Below are 24,742 nucleotides of genomic sequence, written 5' to 3'. Positions count from 1 at the left end.
TTTGAACATCATAAATATTGAAATCGAGAACCAGTTAAATATACGACGTATAACAATTACCCGATACATTGTAATATATTTTTTCTTTTTCGTTTAACAAATTTGCTTTAAAATTTAATTCTGCTAAAATTTTCCACAGGACTGTTTTTTAAAATAATCTCAGTTATTTCTCGGTTATTCCGAAACCCCAAAAAAAATTTCAAATATTTCTTTTCAAATTGGGGCCAATGTGAGAAAACAGAACAGAAACGGAACGCCATTCAATTGGGAAGACCCCAATGCAGTACAATAAATTATTACAATATTTGCAAAAAAAAAAATGAAATGGTCTTCAGCAAGTCTTGAATAAAACATTCATTGAAGGAAATATTGCTTCGCGCACCCCCAGTGGAGGTGGCGATTTGATATTTTGAGCAGACACTTTTACAATAAATGTAATCCGATTGTAAGTTAAATAAAAATTCGAAGCCAAAGCAAAAAAAACCAGCAAGGTCGAAAGGGTTAATGCGATACCAGTTGTTAAAAACAAAGTGTAATTGTACCCTAAATAATGAAAGTAAGTCCTAATATTTTTCTCACCTTGTGATTGTTTAGAAAGCGTGATTTTTAAAGGGCTATTATTAGTTATTCTGCCAAAAAGGGTGTTTTTTATGTTTTCACGTTTAAGCTACAGTTGATTTACATTTTGTAAGTTTTCTTTCCGCCACGAGTACACTTGCACCACGCTTTAACTTATGAGGTAAAATCCTTCATTGTATGTATTGTAAGTATACGTAGAGGAGGTAGTAAATTTTACACCATTCATTTATTTTAGTTTTCCAGACGTTTTTGTATTGTAATGGTTAGATATTTAAATAAAATAACCTAAATTAATTACTATTACAGAAAAATAAAAAAACTTTGTGGTTTTCTCTGAAAAATGGGTAGTTTATATTAACAGTACTCTTAATAAAAACAAAAAATGGTGATATGGCAAATCAAGAGAGTGTAGGATTTACTACCACCTCTTAAATTAAAAGATGAGCTAAGATTGTGTTGATTTTTTTTTCGTATACCACCACAAAAATCTCAGTGTTTTCTTACACAAACCGTTCTCATAATTCCGGTGCGCCAGCCAATCAGCGCATTCCTTCAAAATCGCTGAGTGCCGGTTAACAGTCTGATGCTGGCGACACCTCTGCTTCTGTACATCGGCACAAAATTGGGCTGCCTGAATATTTTAGGCAACCATGGTGCAGATATGCCCATAAATTTTAACGAAATGCAATTTTTTTTATCAAAAAAGTTTTAACATTAATGTAAAGTATTTGAAAAATATACATCTATAAAAAACACCCTTTGCATTAGAGCTCCTTAAAATTATGCAATATTTAGACTTGCATCAACAATGAATAATGGCCTCGAATACTTCAAGTAATTCCATAAATGTAGTTAAATGAAATCGAATCGAAGCTGCAACAGTTAAACAACAAAAACAAAATCAAAAATCATGCGGTACACTTACATACTAACATTTTTTTCTAAATTACTAATTTATGGTTTACGATTTACGATTTGCAACTTACTTACTCCAGTTCTATTTAAAGCTGTACCACAAAGAGCGACGTTAAAGGGTATAATATTCAAGACTTTGAATAGAAATTAAAATGTGTAAGTAACTCAAAATCTAAGCCAACTATTGGCACAGTTCTAATATTGATTACTTACGAATGCGAAAATAGATATGTAAGTAAATAAATCTTATAGGCTTCACGAAAGTGTGATTTTTCTACGAATTCAGGCAATTACTCTAAAACATTCGACTCAATTCAAATTCTGCAGTGTAACATATTCAAATTCTGTGAAACTACTAAAAGTGCTCCACACTTGCTACAATACTTTTATGCTTAGAGGCTAACCTTGTGTTCCTGCGTTGAATAGGTGACCTCGCCTGTACCCAAATTCCGCACTTCCTCCTCCACATTGTGTGTCACACCGTCATCGTTCTTGGTTAGCACTTGTTTTGTGGTTGTCTTCACCACCGTCGGTGTGCCATATTTGCCTGTTTGTTTTGTTGTTGTGGTAGTTACCGTTGAGCCCTCAGTTTGTTTGGGGCTATTCAGAACCATATCCTTAACAGTCTCACTGCCATATTGCTGTGTCATTTCATCCTCTGAGCTGGCCTCCGAGTCGCGGCGTAATGCATTTTTGCCCATGTGTTTTACGCCCTCGAAAAATTGCTCACGTGTGATTGGAACGGTCTCGGTAGTTGTGCTTACTTGCGCCTCTTTGCCGAAGTGCGATGGATCGATTTGGGCATAATTGAGAATTAGTTTGCCTGTTACGGGGTCGCGTACTGCTGTGGCTGGATCGATGTCACCTGTATTTGGATCGATGTCACCATATTCGCTCTTTATACGTCCTGTAACCGGATCGATCTCGCCTGTCAATGTCATTGTTTGTGTGACGGTGGTGCGAGCTCCCGCGAAGCGTGGATCATTTGGATCAACCTGTACAATTTCACCTGTTACTGGATCTATCATAGTATAAACATAGACAGTTTTATTGAAGAACTTGAGAATTCGACCAGAGACTGGATCGATTTCGCAAGTCGCTGGATCGATTTCTTCAGGTCGGCCACGCTCATCGGTCTTGGAAATGAGCAGTACTCGAACAATGACAATTTTGCCCGTTTTGGGATCAACACGCCCGACTTTTGTGTATACATCGCCGGATTCGGGATCAACTTGGGTGGTGGCGTAGAGCGGTTCGCCGGTAGTTTTGTCAACCTCTCCGGTAGCAGTATATATCTTGCCCGAGGATGGTTCGATTTTTGTGGTGTTGGGGTCGAGTTTGTTTTGTTTCTTGATTTCGTTCGTTTTCGGATCGAGATAACCGTAAATAGTTATAACGTAACCGGTCTTCGGATCCACACTGCTGGAAATGTATTGTGATTCCTTTGTGTTCGGATCACTAGCCCCTGTGGGCATCCAAATTTGGTTAGATTTTGGATCGACAATAATTTCCTTGTCCTTCGCCGTGCTGACTTGAGCGATAGGTGCTTTCGTTTTGGGATCGACGCGTTGTTGTACAATACGTAAGGATATAATGCGTGCATAATCTTTATCAGGCTTATTGTTCTTCGGGTTTATTTGGTTCTTAAGCACAATTTGTCCAGTGGCTGGATCAATCTTGATATCACGCGTAACAGTTTTGCCTGATTTTGGATCAGTAAACGTGATTGTGTGTTTAACCAAATCAATTTGCCCATACTTTGTGTCAATCTTTCCAGCTTTAGGATCGAACTGACCACCGGAAGTCTCAACAAGTGCGGTTTTCGGGTCGATAATGTTCTTCTTAGAATCGTATTTACCAGCGAGTGAAGTAACCTCGACAATAGGATCGATTTGTTGGCCCACTTCAATAATGCGACCTTGTGTATTATCCACTTTACCAGTTTTAGGGTCTGTGACCCCTAAGAGGGTGAGCTGACCTGTTGCTGGGTCAACCTTGACATTCTTAGTCACTACAATTTTGCCTGTCTTGGGGTCGATTGACTTCAACTCACCCGTTCTAGTATTTATTTCCCCATATTTGGTATCAAGCAGACCAGAATCGACATTTAGTACGCCAAGGGAACGTTCAACTTCACCATTAACAGTATCAACTTTACCAGTTGCCGGATCAATGCGACTTGTGATAACAGTAAGTTCCACCACTGGATTGTCTTGTGGTGTGATACAAATAATTTGTCCCAAGCTCTCATCCAAGCGGCCAGTATTAGGATCTGCAACACCAGACACCAGATGCACGTTTCCAGTTTTTGGATCTACTTCTCCTTGGTAGATTTCATTTTTACCGGTCTTTGTATTCAGAGCTAATAGAGTGCCCTTTTTGGGATCAATTTGACCGTACTTGCTATCGATTAGGCCAGTCTGAGGATCAAGTATGCCAGTGGAGTGTTCAATGGCGCCATTTTCAGCATCAACGCGCTTTGTATTTGGATCGAATTTGGATGTAATTACCATAATCTTGACACGCTTCTTTTTGGGTTTTGGTGCAGCGGCTCCACTAGCAGCGCCAGCAGCTAACCCACTGGCAGCTTTTTTGGGAGAAACTGGTGTGCTATCCTTGCCCTTACCAGCAGCCGCTACACCATCTGTGCTACCGGGAAAACCTTTTCCAGACCCAGCACCTGCCACAGCTGATGGTTCCCTATTGTAACGTTCAGATTCGAGGAAAGCAGCAGTGGGATCGACCAGCGGCTTATAACTGCCTGGAGCACCTGAAGTGTAACCAACCGCCTGACCTTTGGTTGGCGAATAAGAACGCTTTTGCGCATCTGACAATGGCGAAGCTGCTGCATCAACGGCACTGCCTTGCAACTTAGCACGCGTCGTGGGTGATAGATTGCCATCTTTAAGTAGTTTTGCACGGCTTGTAGGTGATAACTGGCCTTTGTTTATTTTTTCACGTGTGCGTGGTGATAATTGCCCGCTCTTCAGCTTCTCTGCGGTCTTCTTGAGTGTATCATCATGGCCAGGTGCATAATTGAATGCAATTGCGGTTTTCTTTTGCTCAGCGGTGGGCGACAACTGTCCATCCCCATCTTGACCAGCACGCTTACCACTCTGAGGGTCCTGGTCATAACGGAAGCCGCCAGGAATGTAAGACTTACGCGTGGGACTTGTTTCAGCATTACCCTCTGAGTATTCATAAGGTCTGGTGTAACCGGGTTGACGCGAAGCACGGTTCTTATCATCATTGACTTGATTATTGGGTCCACTAAGCTCTAGATCAGCGTAGACCAACTCGCCACTCTTACCATCCTTATTTTTGCCGGATTTGTCCTTCGCTTCCTTTGCCGGAGATGCGCTCTTGCTCTTGCGACCGGACGAGAAGAGACCACCACCCTAACGTGTCGATTTATAAAACATATTTCGGGAGCAAATGTGCGAGTGTTCATTTGTTTTTGTTTTTTCGCGCATATGTTGGTTCATAAATGTTTCCAATTATAGAAAGAAATAAAAAGGAAAAAATAAAAATGGGGATAAATTAAAAGCTACCGACAATCAGGTGAATAAAACTTAAAAACTTAGGGTACACTACCGAAATATATACAAAGTATATACATAGGTATAATACATACTTAAAAAAAACTCTCTAAATACTATACTTAACTTAAGAGAAAGAATCAAAATTTTTGTGGATAGGGGACAAGAAGCTACAAATGAAAATCTTAAGAATTTGGGAGACATCTTGGAGACATCTATGCAGCATACATATGCAAATGGACCACAGTACACCACATCACACATCGGATGGAGTGTATTTAGAACAATCGAGCAATGCACACGTCACGCATTCTTGGAGGACCTTTCAACATTATTATATTTTCGGTGGAAGAACAGGTCTGTATGTACTCGTATGCTACACTATACTAGTTCTTATTTACATAGGTACGTCAATGTACGAGTAAGTTAATATACTCTGATGTTTACATAAGTGAATACTTACGCGAGTTTTGCCGGATTTATCCGACTTGTTAGAGTCATTCAAATCTTCATTGCCTAAATAAGAAATGGGAGATGTTATATTTTTAACTTTAGCAACTTGATTCAATTGCTAAACTCACCGTTAATGCCCTCAGCGGTGGCACCAGCAGCACTCTTAGCTGCCTTCTCTTTCGCAGCTTTCTCCTTGGCGGCCTTCTCTTTGGCCTCTTTTTCTTTCTTCTCACGTTCCTTGCGTTCTTTCTCCTCCTTTTCTTGTTGTTTCTTCTTCAATTTGGCCTCCTTTTCGGCGTCAGCCTTTTATTTAACAAAAATGCAAAGAATTGATTAGAATCAAAATTTGTAAAATATACTTTGTAATAGACAAAAATAACTGTAAAAGCGAGACAAGTTTTCAACAAAGCTGAGCTCAAGTCATTACTGTTCAAGCGTTTGCATGCTTATAGCTAATTCATATTAGTACCTAAATATGTATAAGTGTAAATATACAAATAAAAGCTCAGAGCCAAGAGGCCTTAGAAAGCAGCTGGGTAAATTCACCTTTGTAATAATTAGATTTGACATTTCAATATCCGAGCGTTCGGATTCACGGCTTGCTGCTTTCTTAAGCCAACAAAAGCAATTGGTGTACAAGTAAGTATGTATGTAAAAATATGCATTTCAATCGTTTTAAGTAATACGAATGTGGTTTGTAAATCTATTTAGTCTATAGATTCTCCAAAATTATAAACAGCGATTACGATCGTATAATACAAAGTTTAAAAAACATTTCCACAAATTAATATTTCGTTATCCCGCAAACTGTGCATACACACATATATAAGTAAATAAGGCAAGACGTTTTGGAAAGTAAAATAATTAAGCGAAAAATACACAAAGATGAAAGGCGTTAAAGTGAACAAATATATGTAGTGGTGTACGAGTAAATGAGCAATATCGGTAAAGTACATATTTACTGAGACATTTAAATGCAATGTATGTACGTATGTATACATGTACGTGAGTGTATTTTTTGTATGTTTTCCTTTTACGAAACAAATTTCGCAGCGCCAATATTAGGACATTTTAGCCAATTATACATTTTTATATTAACATTAGCATATATTTGAAATTTTTTCGAAACTTATAGTGGGCAACAAAATGAGTGGGACGAAAATCAGAAATTCAAAATTTTAATGGTCATTAGGTCACCTATGATAGATATTTTACTTAGCAGCCATTTAGAATTTCACATTGGTATTGAACAAGCAAATTGAATCTAAATAACAAAATAACGTAAGCGAGTAATATCAAATATTTATATATCTTTTGCGCATATACATACATATATGTATGTATGTATAAATTTACTTATATGGAAATCGAATTTTTTCGAGTGCTCTGAATCAAACTTTCATGCATCTCTACTAAGGCATTTATCATTGAACCGGTTTGTAAATCTCCGAATTTTAAATGACAACCCCACAAAAGTGGGATTTCCAGCAGTTTTCAATACCGATATTTGTCGGCGTTAGCCTTGCACTTAGCACCGACTAACTCGTGATCAACCACTGTTTACAGGAAACTCTTCTACATTTCTGTTCCCCAAGGTTAATTCAAGGATATTTGATTCAACCACCGGTTCTACGTTAGCGAAACGTTAATTGTAATCTGTACCAGATTTTTTATACATTTTTTTATAAAAAGTAATAAAGCGAAGATCATCATTTCATCATATGATTTGAATTAAAAAAAAAAACAAAAACAAATGCACCGTGCGACCAAAACTGAAAAAAAATTAATATATTCGTAGAACAAGGGGCCCAATACAATAAAACTCGTTTTCAGTTTTTCTTTGCGACGTCAGGATTTTTATTTTTAAAAAGACTTTGCAAGATTTAAGTATTTCAAAATATTATTTCAAACAATCAACGCAATGTACAATAATAATATTAGTGTCATAACATATAAAAGAACAAATTCTCTAAAACTTAAAAAAGCCAAAATTTAAATTTTTAAAGAAAAAAATTATTGGTGCACAAGAACTAATAAGTATTGAAAATGTCCTTTTAAAACTTTATCCCTGTATATCCTGGAAAGACGGTATATACAGGGTGGGCCATTTAGCGTTTGCTTTTTGAACCACCTATTTTTTTGAGAATGGTAACACAAATGACATGTCAAATGTGTTCATAATTTACTTAAAGGTTTGACATTTACGAAATGGGACGCTATACGCTTGAACAAAATTGGGAAGTATTGAAAACCTATTTTCAAAGTGGTGAATCTTCTTCTTCTTTCACATCGGTGGCTACGTCAATAAGCAAAATTGTCGGATTTGGGGCTCAGAAAATCCACACGTTATTGTAGAGAAGCAAATGCATCCACAACGAGTCACTGTTTGGTGCGGTTTGTGCGGCATCATCGGGCAATTTTTTTTCGAAAATGAGCGAGAAGCCGCGGTTACAGTAAAAGGCGAGCGTTACCGTGACATGCTCAACAAGTTGCTTCTAAAAATTGAAGAGGATGACATGGACGGCATTTGGTTTCAACATTACGGTGCAACTTGCCACACTGCCAAAGTTACACTCGAACTTTTGGCTACCGTTTTTGAAAACCGAATAATCAGACGAAATTCCGATATCAATTGGCCGCCTCGGAGCTGTGATTTAAGCCCGTTGGACTATTTTTTGTGGGGAGCCGTTAAGGGAAAATGCTATGCGAACCATCCAGAGACAATTCATGCTTTAAAACACGAAATCGAAGTTGCCGTTCATGAAATTGGAGCCCAAACAATCGAAAACGTGCTTAAAAATTGGGTTGATCGAATGGCCTACTGCAAAGCCAGTCGTGGCAGTCATTTGAACAATATTATTTTTCATTCATAAATGATAATGTTCAATCTTCAAAATAAAAGAAAAAGTTTGAAAAAATAGTGATTAGTTTTTTTTTTATAGCCGATTCAAAAAGCAAACTCTACATGGCCCACCCTATATTAGACTACTACTACATTATCGAATTTCCCCCTTCTAACTTTATAAATTTATCATAAAAATTTTAAAAAATTCTCTCTATAAACCAAATAATGCATGGCAATGTATGAGAAACATAAAAGATTTAATCAACAAAAGTGTAAATCAACGCGCTGCTGAAACCAGAGGTCTAATGAAGTAATACTGCAATTTCAGAATTACCATTACAGTGTGTGAAGACTATGTCACTTAAATTATATAAATTTGTTTATGTGTAAAATTAACTGCCGCACGGTGGTATATTTACATATATACAGATGCAGCTAATTATTCTCGTATGGAATATGACGAACGGAATAAAATGCTAATAAAAAAACCAAGATCAAAGAGGTATTTTAAGGTACGAACAAATACAGAAAAGTTTTACAAATGATGGAAACTAATCTAAAATATAATAATATATCATCCACAAGTCTGTTCCTGCGAATTCCACGCTTTAGAAGAAATTGTAACATAAAAAAATCATATTCATGTAAAATAATAATTTTTGATAATAATTTATTTTTTGAATAAGCACAATGATTCATGCTATAACTGCCTGGTATATTTATCACTTTATTTTCAGAGCATTTACTTGCATTTTCGCCTAAGATAGATATTTAAAACATTCGTGTCCTAAGAATCTCCATTTAGAGACTCAGAAAGAGTTGATGTAACATTAATAATAAAGCAAAAACTGCGATTATCGGATTCTCGAAAACCTGCAATTTGTGCAATTCGGGACTTAAATACACAGTTTTCTCGGAACTCGAAATTTAGAGTCCTAGTATTAAATGCCTTTCAATTTCGTAATCCGATAAAACTTTAATTTCCTGTACCAAAAACTTCATAGTATATCATTTTTTTTATTTCGGAACTCAGCATCATTATAAAATAAGATTTTAGAAAAATTGTTATACTTTTTATCGCTTTCGTTATTTTATTATGAGTAATAGCAGGCTGAGAATTTATGCTACAATTATTGGGCATTAATATAGTTAAGCATAAGCAAGCACATTAAGAATAAGAAATATTCAGAAAATCAAATTAAAACAAAAAAGGAAATTAATATAAATTAATTATTTTCCTCCTTAAGAAATCACTTATCTGTTGAGAAATGTATCAAGAACTCCAAATAATCGGAACCTAAAACGCCAAGCGTAGAATTTTAAATTTTCAAGACATAATTCGAGAAGAAAAAGAGAATGGGCACTGCAGTATAGTAAGCGACTCTAACATCAATAAAATCCTAATGAAGATCGGATGAACGGATGTGTTACAGAAATCGGTGCAAATGGCCCTACCCAATGATGTGTCCAAAAGACGGATGCACATATAACAGATATATGAATTTTTTCGATGTGACCACAATTTTTTAAAACGCAATACGTCGATGAAAAGTAAACATTAATGTTTTCAATACGTAAATGTATTTTGTGCTTCCTTAATCTATATAGAGTTTGCCAGTAACGCAAAAATTATAGCCTACAACCCTAGAGCCCTGAACGGAATGAGATCGAGTAATGGGGGGAATCCAACCTGGCAATATTCACTGGTATGAATGATTAAGAAATACGGATTATGCCAAATCCGTAAACCCTTATATTTTAGAAAATTTTACAATGATTACTTCAGAAATTTTTACACATAAACGATAGCACTCAGTATTTTTAATTTTTTTTTTTTGTTTTTCTTCAATTTTTTATAATTTTTTGTATTTAATTTTTTTTTAATTTTTATTTTATTGTTTTTGGTATTTTCATGCACTGAGGGCGGAAATCAACGTTAAATCCTATAATTACTTTGACAGTCCCTATCTTTTGTTTTAGAATTATTATGCACATATTGACATAAAAGAGACGTAAGTAATTATTTTCAATCAAAATTCTGTGCTATATATTTCAAAAATCGACAAGCTGGTATTCTGGCAGGCTGCTAGTCTACTATTGCCAATTGTTTCTGAAACTCACACCGCATTTTCAATCAATTTCAATATAAAACTGTTAGACTCAAACATCAAAAATACCACCTTGATCAAAAAGTTCTCGGAACAACCGACAGGTGACGCTCTAAGTCAACAGATTTAACTTCTTTTTTCTGTTGGTAAGTGCCACATCTGTGATTAACATTCCCACCAAAATTTTATCACTATTACCTGACATTTATAAAAGTTAAGCCGTCTTAAGTAAATCTAACTCTGAACGTGTTTTCGATATGGTTTTCGTGACGAAAGTAGTGGCAGGCGATGCAGAGCTCGAAAAATTTAGCATATATGTACATATGTACCTTCTGTTTCCTGCTGCCCGACAGGATATCACCCTGAAATAGGTGAGCTTATCAGAGATAAAACCCGTTTGGTTGTAGGTGACTTCAATGCGCTCTACGATCTCTGGCATTCAAGCCTGCAAAACGATCGTGGGGGACAGCTTTTGGCAGAACAGATCCCTCCAGGATAATGCGTATCTGCACCAGCTCGCCTGGCCTAAAATTGCTAGTGCTGGCCTGATCAATGGCATAACTTGGCGACCTATGCTATCTTTGGCATTGGACCATCTACCTACACATATTATCGTCTCAATTGAAAGGCCTGCCGACTTTGGGTTCGCGAATCACCTACATTAACTTTGACAAAGCTAATTGGGCCGGCTTCGCGGAATTCGCCGAGGACAACTTCGCTGCTCTTGCCATCCCCACCGATGTGCACGTAGGCGAAGGCGCATTCCGCTTAATTTCAGCTGAAAAGATCAGGATCACACGTCCCAATTTTCCAGGTAAAGCCGCCGTCCTAACAAACGAGCGTGACCACCTACGCCAAGCCAATCCAGGGTGTCTCCAGTGGACCAAATGGGCGGAGCACTTCCAGACCAGCAATTTCAACTCTGGTATGAAGGTCCCTATCGAACCCGATGAAGCACAACGACAAGGTGGTAATCACTTTTGTTGGTTGTACTTCGTCTGACTCGAAGATATGCACGAACTTTTTTAGCCGATAATTCATTTTGAATCATCCGTTCGATAGGTAAAACTGCCGTGTCAACAGACGGCTGCACATACTGGCAAACAACTGTGCATCGTTTACTTTCTCCAGCGATGAGGTTCAGATAGTAAACAATAAAGCAATAGCTTCAAGACATTGGCCCCGACGGATTTAACATCCTGATGCAGGAAAACCTGGATCTATTGGAAGTAAGATATCTCAGAAAGGTATTCAACCTGACCAGTGGAAAGCAGGAAGAGTGGTCCCACTATTGAAATCTGTGAAACCCGCCAACCGAGGGGAGTCTTATCGTCCGATAACAATCCTTTCCCTTAAACTTAGAAATCTAAAGCAAATGTTTAATTGTTCTACTCATGCTCGAATTAAACCACCCTCAAACAGATCAGTACTACTGATGCGGTAGAAACTAGCACAACTGATCGCGCGGCATGAGTGCCATTGCCATTGTAGAGTTGCATATGCTAATAAAAAATTTTGTTAATTCGGCATCTAAGCTTGATGACTTCATCCCGAGACTATTAAATTCAAATAAATACTGCTTTATAGGATAACTGGAATATGAAAGAGATTAAAGGATTTTAGCTTCTTTAAAAAATATTAATTATTATCAAATCTTTTACCAACTAAGGTGTGCGACATAAGAAAAATTAATCTCTCTGCACCATCCGCCTACAAAACACTCCTATATGGGCGCTACTCGTCCACAGAAATGGTTGCGAAAACTGCTTGCAACTGGCTTAAATATACTGCAGAAACAAATTATTTATCCTTATGAACAAATTGGACACCAAACATAAACGAAGAACAAATTTCCATTTTTTTTTTCTTTTGTAAAACAACACCAAACACAAACTTATCGTAGTTTTCGAAAGCTTTGGAGGACAGCAAAATTCCTGAACGAACAAAGACACTTAAAGCTCAGATCGAAAAAATACATATTAACTAAGTAAAATAGATAAATAAATACGTAAGGCTCTTAATTAAAAACTGAATTGAAGAAAAATAGTGTAAATACGAGCGTAACTATAATAAATATAGGTAGAAGAATAGAAATTGGCTGTTGAAAATGAAATTAACCTGATCTTTGCCAAGATAGGCGACGGCCGAGGCAGACTCGCCGGCTGCCACATCAGCACCGGTATGGGTCGAATAATCACCTTCGAGTGAACTCTGCGAAGAGGCGGAAGCTGTACCAGTGCTCGATTCTCGTTTTAACTACGATTTGGGGTTATTTGGATCAAATAATTGTTGTTTTGTTTTTTGGTTTTTGTTGTTTGTGTTTTGTGGTTTGTGCATATTATCAATTGTTTAGTTGGTTAATCATGGTTAAATGTATATGAAGTATATGAAAAATTAGAAGAAAAAAAATTACGCAGACGCATTTGCCAAAAGCGTTCATTTCAGAAATGTTTTTAATTTTTAAATTATTATTATGATAAATTTTTTTTTTGAAGCACATTGAATATTTGTTCATCGTTTTTTAGAGTTTTACATACATAGTTATAGAAGGTCGTGGGTGTTAGAAAATTAGGTGTGGTAGTGCACACATTTTTGGTTTTTGGAAATTTTCGCAAAATTATATGTTTTTTTACATTACAATTACGGTGTGTTCGATTTTTGTTGATGTTTTATTGTTGTTAGTAAATTGGTTAATTTTGTGAGGAATTAATTACAGAAAGAAAACAAACCGAGAAAAAGGAAGGAAAATAAATTTGTCAGTTAATTTTAAAGAAAATCAAAAACAAAACATATTTTTTAGAAAATTAAATTTCAAACGAAATGATTCCCTTAAAGATGGGAGATTTTCGCAAAAAGAACTCAAAATATACCTTTTCCTTTTTATCCTTCTTTAATGGACTGCGACTACGTGGTGAGTCGAAATCGGGAATGTGCTCTGGTGGATGTCCCATGGTGTGACGTTTCTGAGCATCTTTCTCCTTTTCGGCCATTGCGAGAGCTTAAATAGTAAACACATTTGAGTGCGTGGTATTCTAATTAGCCCTAGCATTATTTCACCCCATCTTACCGTCCATGCTTCGCGATGTCAAACGTCTGCCCGACAAACTACGATCGAACTTCGGCGCTGTGCGATCGATTGGATTTCGTTTGCTTTCGTACAAAGTACGCCCCGAGTATCTGTACTTCGACCCGAAGCGTGGGAACAATGACGACTTAGTCGGTGGTTCAGGGGTCATCAGACGGAAGAATGTATGGTGCTCCACACATGACTTCCACAATTTCTTAGCGGCTTGATGATTGGCTAATTTAAAGCCAATTGTCGATTCATACTGCTCAAATTCACCGGGGCGTATTTTGATGTAAAAGTGATGACGCTTGTAAGAAATCTTGAGGATTTTCGGCCATGCGAAGCGATTGATGCGTAGTCTACATGGGAAAGCAAATTCCTCAAACATAAACCTAAACGAATTTCGGCAAAGGGTACTCACTTATCGCGGTACACAAGCAAGCCTGATGCGCAAACACCCAACATAATGTCAACGCCCTCCGAGTCCTTTGCTGGATGCAAATCAACGCCATACATAGCCAGCTTTTTAGCATTTTCCAAGTAATGCAATTCTGCTTCAGCAGGTGCTTGACCCCTAGACACAAATACATACATATTATTTTATTTATACATCCGTTGAATTGATTATATATGTATGTATGTAGGTTCAAATACAAACTTGTGAGTCTTGTGCAAATCCATAACCTTTTCCTCCAACTCTGGGGTTTGGTTGGGTGCTATTTTGAAGTCCTTCAAATAACGGCGATCTGGCATCTCTTTCGGATCATAGTCACCCATCTCCGATTGCACCAGGTATGAGCCGAGCAGAGCGTGTGTGACGAATGTACACGGCAAACGACCTTCGAGGATATCATTGCGTACTTGCAGGCATAACTGGTAGCGCGTGATGTCCTCTTGTAGCTGCGAAGGTTCTGGTGGGTAAAATTTCACAGCAAACTGCAGCACCCATGGATCGCTACGGAAAAACTTTGAAACTGGTTTATCCAAATCCAACCAGGTGCGTGGATCTGAGGGCGTTTCATAAGTCAAACCGAAGTAGTCTTTTTCCACAATATTGAGGCCAGCACAAATGGTATTGATCAGATCGCGACCCTTAGCTTTTCGCTGCATGTGAAAAAATTCACAGAAAGAAGTGCGAATTTCAAAAATTTAAAGAATAGCAATAAAATTGGTTTTTTACTCACATCGATCGTGACGTCAAGCAAAGAGCCATCGAGCAAAGTGACACGCGCCAGTCCAGCTTTTCCGGTCGTATTCGCCTTTTTGCTCTTCGTAGGCGTATCAGCCTCGGTTCCAGCGGTGGCAGTTTTCGTTTCCGCTGGCATTTTTTTAGTATTCTATTTTACTGATTTTAAACTATTTTGGATGTTTTACGTTGTTATGGATCGATCTGCAATAAGGAAGAATAGGAGTATTTTAATAAAGTAAAAATAAATTATTTTATAATATACATAAATGTGTACCTATGTACTTATACATACATACCTACATGCAATAATAGATATAATAAATTCCGATCTATCAACAAGCAGCCATTTAGCTTGGAATTAAATTAGGGTTGATTAACGTTCTTTTGAAAAAAATTATAAATTATCAAGCGTCTAAAAGAGTAGCATCTTATAGCTACACACGTACATACATGCATACATACACATATGCATGTATTCTGAAATGACATTAATGAAATTTTAAATGGCAAAACGCATACTCGAGCCACATGAGTTAATATCTGTCATCTCCAAACTTGATGATACGAGGCGCGATCAAAATGTTCTTGAGAAAAGAAATAAGTGCCGAGAGAAGTTTTTTTATTGTTGTTCGCCTTTTACGACAAACTACACAAATTGTTTCCCACCATTTAAAAATTTGTGTTTCAAAAGACCAAAAAAATATGTTTTGATGATGTCAGCTGCCGCGTGAATCTTCACTCTGGGCGTGATTCGATTATTAAGCAATTTTTCTCGCACTATTAAAACAAAACAGTTGCGACCAAGTGAACCAAAACAAAATTATGTTGATTAGAACGAACTCTTAGAAGATGAACTTATCACGCTTATGGAGGGAAAAACAAAGCATTATGACAGTGACGGAGTTGAAACTACAAATTAAGGAAGTTTGGAATGAAATTTATAAAGGGTTTTCCAATAACTGGTGTTATGAATGAATGGATTACGCTATTGAGAGATGATTAACGATTTTTTATGGCCGGATTTGGATGGTATTGATCTGGACAACGTTTATTTTCAACAAAACGGCGCTACGTGTCACACAAACAACGAAACCATTGATCATTTACAGGAAAAGTTTCCGGACCGTGTTATCTCTCGAAGAGGTGATCACAATTGGCCACCGAGATCTTGTAATTTAACACCTCGTGACTTTTTTTTTTAGGGCCACGTGAAAGAAAAGATCTACGCCAACAGCCCAGGGTCGATTTAAGACCTCAAAGATGGAATTCGCGAGGACATAGGGCAGCCACTTTGCAATTCGGTTATGGAAAATTTCATGAAAAGGATATTGTCCTGTAAGCGTGTTCGTGGTGGTCATTTGCCTGATGTTATTTTCCACTATTAACGGTATAGCTTCTTCTTTATAATAAAATAAACATCCGATCATTTATATTAAAATATAGCATTTTTCTTGGAATATCAAAATAACACCTCTTATTGGAAAATCCTTTAGTAATCTTCTTCAAAAATTTTAGGAACCAATGTCCGACCGCATATTTGCAATAAATCAAAACAAGACGAATGAAACGGTTTACATATTGACTTAATTTCACCTACTTTATGATTTTCATAGAGAAACTAACTAACTAACGTAGAACTAACGTGAAGCGTAACGAAGTATCACTGAACATTTTAGGGTAGGGTCACAAAATCGAAATTTTTTTTCTTCACTCATCTTATAGTAAATCATTTCAAGAATGTTGTGTCAAAATTTTAAGTGGATCGGAGCAGAACTCTCAAAGTTATAGCCTTTGTAGGCACTCTACCTCCAATGCGGAGCATCGATAGATGCTTGGCAATTCCCAAGGGCTCGGATGCTCGAGCATTACGTCATACTTAAACTGAAAAATTCGACTTTTTTAGTTTCAGATGATTCTACGACGAATGCCGATTGGCACCGCAGAGCACCTCTCGAAAAACATATCTCCAAAAAAACTCTGTCATGGGCTTATTTGTCAATATTTTATTATTAATATTTTTTAAAAACTTATTGAAAAGATGTACAATAACATGCAACTGATTTTATTAAAGTATCTTAAGCCATATTTCTGTAAAAAATTAAAAAAAAGTGTTTTTTTTTAGCGCTAAACCCTACCACCCCCTTAAGTTAAGTTGAACTGGTGAGCACGCATAGACCGGTTCGACCATAGCGATGAGTGTATATATGAGTACAGTAAGTTTTGTAAAATGGGTTGGCATGGAAGTAATTTCACATTCTCCGATTATATTATGGCTTTCCTCTTCTAATAATTGTTGGTTGTCACTTGAAAGCAGCTTAAAGATTTTAAAAGCAAATTGTTACTGTTCCAGATCCTCCTCTAATCCAAACTCCTCTCTTTCTTTTTCTGCCTGGTCGGTTCTTCTCCCTCCTTTTCATCTATGCGGTATTGCAATTAATTACGGTACGAATTTGATTCTTTGTCCAAGTAGGCTCTTACACGAGCAGATATTTACCTGTAACCTAACTGTTACTGAAGTATCTGCTTGTATTTTGCCCAATAATACCAATTGAAAATTTTGCGGTCACATTAAGGCAGCAATTTAGAGGCACTAGTTTCGTTTATCAGCATTAACGCCGCCTTGAAATACAATGGAGAATCTCTCTTTCCAGCAGGTGCTACTTTGGACTAGGTAGGCAATTGAGTAGTAAGAGGACGTTACAACGAGGAACAAAACTAACACTGGAGTGGAGTATTTGAGAGAAAAATTCTGCGGAAGATTCTTGGACCATTGCAGCCATAACCTTGGAGCCAACAGCTTCGTTTATTCATGTCGTCCGAGTGGATACAAACGAAAGTATTCCATGCGGTACCAGCTGGTGGTAGCAGAGGGCGAGGAAGGCTTCCTCTGCATTGGAAAAATCAGTTTGAGAAGGACTTGGACTATTGTGAAAATCAAGAAGAAGAAGAATGTGTTTAATTCCGATATTACAAGTAAAATATTGGATGAAGCTATGAAAGAAAAGCGGTAGAAACATTGCAAATAAATTTTATTAGATATTAATAGCACGTACAACTTAAAAAAATAACAAGTTTCCGATATTGGATTCTGGTATACAAGGCAAAAGAGAATATATGTTTATGGGCAATTTGAAAGTTGACGGCTTATTTTTATTACATTCTTAAGATAAATAGGCATAGAAAACTATGATCCTAACATTTGAGATATACCTTGCACTTCGCAATCCCATGTAAAACACAGTGGCTAACATTTTGATGGATCATTTTATCCCTCTAACTCCTCATAGATGGGCCCTGGTTTATAAAACAACTCCTCTCTTATGGAAAAAGATAAAAAATACTCGAAATTTTTTCAAGTGGCATTGCACGTCAATCATATTTGTCACTTGTGAACTAGACAGCTGCAGGTTAAAATAAAGATTTCCATAACGCGAAATCATTCTGAAAGTTATTCAAAAATAAAATTTTATGAATAATTTTGCGTCACCTTGACAGATTGATTATACTATTATAGTTTTTTTTTTTCAATTTTATCAAAGATATGACCGCAGAGAACTGTTTGGTCCTATTTTAGGTACAGGGTGGCTGATAAAAGCCGCTACCAAAAAATTGAATAACTTTTTTTCTTTTTAAGTTATCTGTTCCATTTTTGTTTTAATTTGCAGATTGATCTTTAAAATTTATTAAAATGGATAACTGGGACACGCAAACAAGAATTTGGATAGTCCGCCGCTATCACGCACTGGAGTCCGTAGTTTTGGTACAGAGAGAGTACAGGCGGATGTTTGGCGGCGATCCCCCGAGCAGATGGACCATAATGAGACTGGTGAATAATTTTGCTCAGCAAGGAACAGTCGCAAGAAGGCCTTATCATCGAAACCCACCAGTTCGGACGGAGGAAACGATCGCTGCTGTAGCTGCAGCTATACAAAGCAATCCAAGGGTTTCAACAAGAAGCTTATCTGCTGAACTTGGTGTCAGCCGACAGTCTTTGCAAACAATAATGCACAAAGATTTAGACTTATTTCCCTACAAAATTCAAATGGTTAACAAACTGAATGCAGCAGACTTGCCGATTCGCTTGGAATTTTGCCATAAGATCCTGCAAATGGTGGAAGAAGACCAAAACATGTTAAACTGCCTTTTCATGTCTGATGAGGCCCATTTCGATTTAAACGGCAATGTGAACAAACAAAATTGTCGAATATGGAGCACTTCTAACCCACAGATACTCCACGAGACGGAATTGCATCCTCTTCGCGTGACAGTGTGGTGTGCGGTTTCTTCACGCTGTATTGTCGGGCCTTATTTTTTTGAAGAAAATGGTCACACCGTTACGGTTACTGGAGACCGTTATTTGAAAATGCTGAAAGAATTTTTCTATCCAGAACTACGCCGAAAGAGAATTCCTTTCAACTCTGTGTGGTTTCAACAAGATGGGGCAACGTCTCACATAGCCCAGACTGTTATGACAGAGTTGCGACGAAAATTTCCCAATAAACTGATTTCAAGAAACTCCGAATTTCGTTGGCCCCCCAGGTCGCCTGACCTTACTGCACCTGACTTTTTCTTGTGGGGTTTATGTAAACAAGAAGTTTATAAAACAAAGCCAACAAATTTGGATGAACTAAAACAATCCATTCGGGCAACAATTGCGGCTATTCCTGTCGCAACTCTCAAAGCAGCAATGAACAACTTTTTACTAAGATGCCGCACTTGTGTCAACGAGCATGGGGGGCATTTAAATTCAATTATTTTTAAAACTAGTTAAGCTACATTTAATAAAATTTAATGACATTCAACTTGAAAAAAAAATAAATGAATTCCATACACTAAAAAAAAAGTTATTTGAGTTTCTTAATGTAGCAAAATTCATCAGCCACCCTGTATTAAGAATCGAACTTCATCACTAGTTTCTTAAGCTTTATGCACACCTTCATAGAATTTTTTTTTTAATATTGCCTTGTAAAGAATTGTTTGAGCACGCATCGTTCTGATCTTGTATTTACTTTATATTATTTTATAATTTTACTTTATATATATATTTATTCTGAGATCCAAGCGGCGTTTAATTCTCTTGGTGGGGTTGCCACTAGTTCCATTTGATATGCGTGCTAGGGCATAGTAACATACCATGGAATCGTAAGGCAGACAAATTATCGAGAAAGGGCACTACCACTCTCAACCTACAAAATGTGTGGTACAAATAGCATTGTCACTTCAGCCAACACGAAATGGGTTGATAGTCTGGCATGTAACGCTACAAAAAGAATTTGGCAAAATGGGACGTCAGGCGATCAAAGGCGCTATTTCATCAGTCAAGGAAAAACGCCTCTATATTAGCTGCTTTGATCACAGGCCACTATCTCCTAGGTCAATATGCTCAAAGATTGAGCGTATATAATTTCGACTATTGCAGAAGCTGCAAGAATGAGTAGGAGGAACAGTCAGGTAAACTACTACTGTGGTATCACAATGGATGGCCAACAGTCTAACTGAGTTGGTTTATAGACCGACTGCCACTTCAACTATCATTCTGAAGATTGGCAAATTTATGTTAATAATAAACTCCCATCACCGGAAAATGTCCTTAGAAATACACTTTTTATTTCACCGTAATGATCACTTAGGCCTTCCAGTTCCCACAGAGTCAGACGAACATGGGGAGAGATTTAAGCAGGTTAGCGCTTCTTTAGAACATCGGTATTCTGGGGAAAAGATTCAATCGCTGTCCGCTGATTCATGTTGGAATTTAGTTACCGTACTAGTAATGCAGCTCTATGTCCCATATCCGAACTACGGTGAACCGTCCTCTGCATCCATGTCTTTTTTTTGCGACTATAATGCGACCGTTATTATTTTAGTTATTTTATTCTACCACTTACAAAAAATATTACTCTTTATTCAAAAGTTATAATTGCAAGAAGTTGTTTTGACAGATGGCAGCCAATGTAAGGACATCACTCACTTTAAACATTATTTCGAAATTTTCTTTGCGCTTTTTATGTCGTGGCTAAATTTCAAACAACTATTAGAAACAATTTTGTATAGCACTTATTCCCTTACATTTTCTACAGGCTTATTGAATGAACCTCGTAGAATCTTTACTCGTACATACTCGTGCTTGATTGCTTCCCTTTTTCGAGACCATACAACTCGACAGCCAAGTGGCATTTATGTACGTATGTATGTAGCACAGAAGTAGATAGTAAAGATGACGAGCAGCTGATAATGTAATAACTGTCATTTTTAACAGTGAAAGTGAGTGGCAAAAATATGATTCATTTTTGAGGGAAACGGAGGGGCTTGTACTCGTACTAAAGTGCTCGATTTACAGTTGTGTCATTGAAGTAATTGATGGAGTAATTGCCTAGCAGCTGAGGCTTCAATAACGCCATTGACGCCTTGTACACTCGTATTGGCAACAAAAGCGATTACGCAAAAGTTTGAAACATCTGCAGCCAAGAAGAAAGGAACGCCTCAACAGACGGTTGGCAGACATTTATGCAACTGTACAGTATATACATACGTAAGCGTGTGTGTAAACAGAAGTAGACACGAACAGCAACAAGTTGGCTAACGTAACGAATTCAATTTTCATGATGGGCTCCTTCTCAGTGTTCTTTAATAAATCTACTTCTATTATGCATACACACTTAACTTGATGTTGCCTCCGCGTTGTATGTACAATGAGCTTTGTTCATCAATTTGACAAAAACTCATGAAATAGTTTATACAAAACTTACTTCGATTAATAAGGGTTTTATTTAATTATGGTATGTAAAGCATAGTAAATACTAAGGTCGCGTTTCACTTGAAATGGCTGTCAAAGTCCATACAAAGTGTATTGCCGTGAAATATGTGTGAAATTTCATATGTATCATATTTCACGGCAAGTGGTACTCAGTTCATGCCGTGAAATCACCGCACAACATGTCAGCAAGGTTTTTTCACACCTATTTTAAATGCACCTGTCATTTAAAACAGAGCGAAAACTGACAGTTCGTTTGCGAGTGAAAAGCCTGAGATCGAATACATCTTTAAGCGAAATGTCGCTGACGTAATTTCAGATTCAATGAGAGGATTCTCAAACTTGGTATGCGTACATACGCGCATAGGACCCATGGTGAAAAAAATCAGGTGTGGCCAATATAATACCGTTAACCGGCTCTCAGCGAATTTGAAAAAAAAACAGCTGATTAGTTGACGTAACGACTGATTGAGCGAGTGCATGAATACGTGTGAAATATTCTGCTGTCGAGTCCCCAGTGACGTGGTAGCCGCAGTTACTCGCTCAATTTCGTTGTTCACCATAACTGAAGCCCAAACCAAAGGTTACCAGGTCACCTTTGCATAAAACCTTGACTGGTTTGGATTTTCGTTTATTGATTACAAATGCAGTTCTGTACAATTTTATGGAACTGCCGAACTGTTCGAGCTGTTCGTAATTACTCGTATTAAAAACTTTTCAAGCAGAAGTTCACTCGGATATTTGCTATTTCTCGCCTAGCACTCCAGTTCTCTACCGACCAGCTATTGGTTGTGAACAAAAGAACATCAAAATTGGACTCAACTTGATTAGCACAAAATTCATTTACTCAGTCGAGTGAAAACTCATTACTTTCTGTAATTGCGGGAACTCTACCTAAGACGAAGAAAAGTTGAACGCATCAGTGAAGACTGCTTTCGACGACAGATTAAAGACGGGCGTATGGATGTTTTTCTTACAATACCCATTGACAGCTGACGCTAATGCATGGAATAGTAGCAGTTAAATAGCAACATGCGCCCAATTACCGTTCTGGATATTGTAGTAGGTTAAATTCCTACTTATCCAGAATTGAGTTTAGTATGTCAACTTATGCCCGGCCTATTAAGGGCATATATTTAGGTACACCGCATTCACATACCCCATCAAACCTACTCACCTAACACTCCTCTCCCTCTGGACCCAACCTGTCGAAACAGCACATTTTCTGAGCCTACCGTTAGATGAGTTAGACGAAGACGATCGGTGACTACACCGCACTGGCATTGTTTAGTAAACTGCTACAACAACGACAGCAGCCACCATGGGCTTGAGCTAATTCGAATAACTGCTATTGAAAAGCACTTTTCGTAAACAGGCGATTGCATTTTCCAGAAGAATTATATGACTTGTCGCCGTGTCAGAACCATGGGTTTAAATTTTTTGTAGAATATTATTTTGTCATAAACTGCGATTTGTACTTTGGACTGGGCACGTAGAAGTAACCCAAGACCCAGTTAGCGCGCTTTATTAGACTTCTTGATACGAGATTATATGAAATTTAATCATTTTTTATGCAACAATGTTACATGAAAGTGCGTTTGGGGTACAGATGATCTCAGAAGTGGGCATTTTTCGACGACCAGCCAAGAGTGTGTTTACTTATCTATCTGTATCCAGAGAGGGCCCTCGAGAGAACAAAGAAACAGACAGAATATTTGCACTCCGATTTGGTTAAAATGGAGAATTTTGCATCAATTAAAAAGGAATTACTTAAAATTAGCTGCAAGCTATGTGTATTATATTTTCCATATAAGCTATTTTTTCATGTTTACAAAAGGGTCCACCTTAATGTGCATAATTGTGTACCTACGAGAACTCAATAGTTATATAAAAAGTCTAGTTTCATTGTCAACTACGACGTGACTATGCTTTAAATTCACAGATATAGCAAACAAACAAAGCCCTACCTGAGAACGAATCATCAATATTGAACTTAAGAGCATTTCCGCTCAGAAGAAAAATGTCCAGGGGACACTCTAGAAAATATATGTTTTTTCGTTATTTTTCACATAAAACATTTCGAAATTCATTTTAAAAATATAATATCATGTCGCATATACATATTTGCATATCGTTACAGAGGTGAATATGTAGATATGTATATATATACTTAGTCTTGCCATAAATTCTGTGACAACTTTTAGAAGTCTACTCGTAAATTATACTCAGTTTCGTGCCAAATTTGTTAACAGTTAGCAGTTCGGAGCATAGGAAAATCACATGGCAGTGATTGCATTACAAAAGTGTGGTAAAAGTGCAAGTGAGATTTACGAATTGCTGGAAAAACCTAATATTTCGACAATGTCAGGCAGAAAAGGAAGTGGTCGTCCTCGCATGGTTCAAATCAGTGAAGCCATAAAAGCTGTTGGAGAAACAATTCGCAGAAATCCCCTTAGAAAGCAGAAAATCATGTCCAGGGAAATGAATGTATCGACCAGATTCATTTCCAAACTAATTAGAGATGATGTCCACTTGAAAGCGTTCTGCCACTCAACTGGTCATCTTTTGACAACGCGCTTAAAGAAAATTAGACTCGACGGATGCAAATAGCTTCTTCGGAGCCACGCGGTTAAAGGCCATGAAAATATTCTTTTCCCAGATGAGAAAATTTACACTGTTGAAAAAGTTTTTAATGAGCAAAGCGACAAAATCTATGTTAAAACTTCTAAAGACGCAAAAAACGTTGTTCCAAGGGTTCAGCGTAGCCACCATCCAGCCTCTGTAATGGTTTGGTGGGGAGACTCTTTTAAAGACATTACACCTCGTAATTTCTGCGAAAAAGGGGTTAAGACCGAGGCAAAAGCTTACCAGAAGAATGTCTTACAAGGCGAGGGTGAAGCAGTTGAGCAGTACTCTCTTTAATGGAGAGCATTAGTTCTTTCAGCAAGATTTCGCCCATAAGACAAAAACCACCCAGCAGTGGCTAAAAACAATATTTCTGGGTTCTTAGCCACAGAAGATAGACTGTCTAGAAGTCCAGATCTGAATCCATTAGACTACAGTTTGTGGTCAGAATTGGAGAACACAGCCTTTCGAAGGCCTCAAAAAAATGTTTGAAGAGCCTCAAACAATCTTGGTTCAAGCAGCGACGTCAATATCCATGCAAACTGTGCGTGCTGCAGTAGCTGAATAGCTTAATCGTTTGAAGGCTTGTGTTCTACCTATAACAAAGTTCAGGTTCAGTCTTTTATATGGAAGAAAATGCTCAACATCGTAAAAGCTGTAAAAGTGCATAC

General features: G+C 37.4%; 1 protein-coding gene across 9 annotated transcripts in view; it reads right to left on the bottom strand.

The window, feature by feature from the left end:
• LOC128868038 (protein 4.1 homolog) overlaps positions 1-24,742 on the bottom strand; it is a 117,312-nt gene that overhangs the window by 10,041 nt on the left and 82,529 nt on the right. For 8 of the 9 annotated variants that reach the window (XM_054109761.1, XM_054109759.1, XM_054109753.1 and 5 more), the window contains 9 exons: positions 14,691-14,896; positions 14,165-14,610; positions 13,928-14,080; positions 13,507-13,865; positions 13,310-13,437; positions 12,558-12,695; positions 5,615-5,789; positions 5,497-5,549; positions 1,899-4,892 (listed from right to left, as the gene is read on the bottom strand). In XM_054109761.1, coding sequence (XP_053965736.1) covers positions 1,899-4,892; positions 5,497-5,549; positions 5,615-5,789; positions 12,558-12,695; positions 13,310-13,437; positions 13,507-13,865; positions 13,928-14,080; positions 14,165-14,610; positions 14,691-14,831 — 4,587 coding nt within the window. In that variant the 5' untranslated portion in view covers positions 14,832-14,896. The remainder of the gene's footprint in view (positions 1-1,898; positions 4,893-5,496; positions 5,550-5,614; positions 5,790-12,557; positions 12,696-13,309; positions 13,438-13,506; positions 13,866-13,927; positions 14,081-14,164; positions 14,611-14,690; positions 14,897-24,742) is intronic. The other variant, XM_054109760.1, reaches the window with a different exon arrangement.

This window comes from Anastrepha ludens, chromosome 6 (assembly GCF_028408465.1).
Source record: "Anastrepha ludens isolate Willacy chromosome 6, idAnaLude1.1, whole genome shotgun sequence".
Lineage (NCBI taxonomy): Eukaryota > Metazoa > Arthropoda > Insecta > Diptera > Tephritidae > Anastrepha > Anastrepha ludens.
This window is presented reverse-complemented; position numbering and strand designations above follow the sequence as displayed.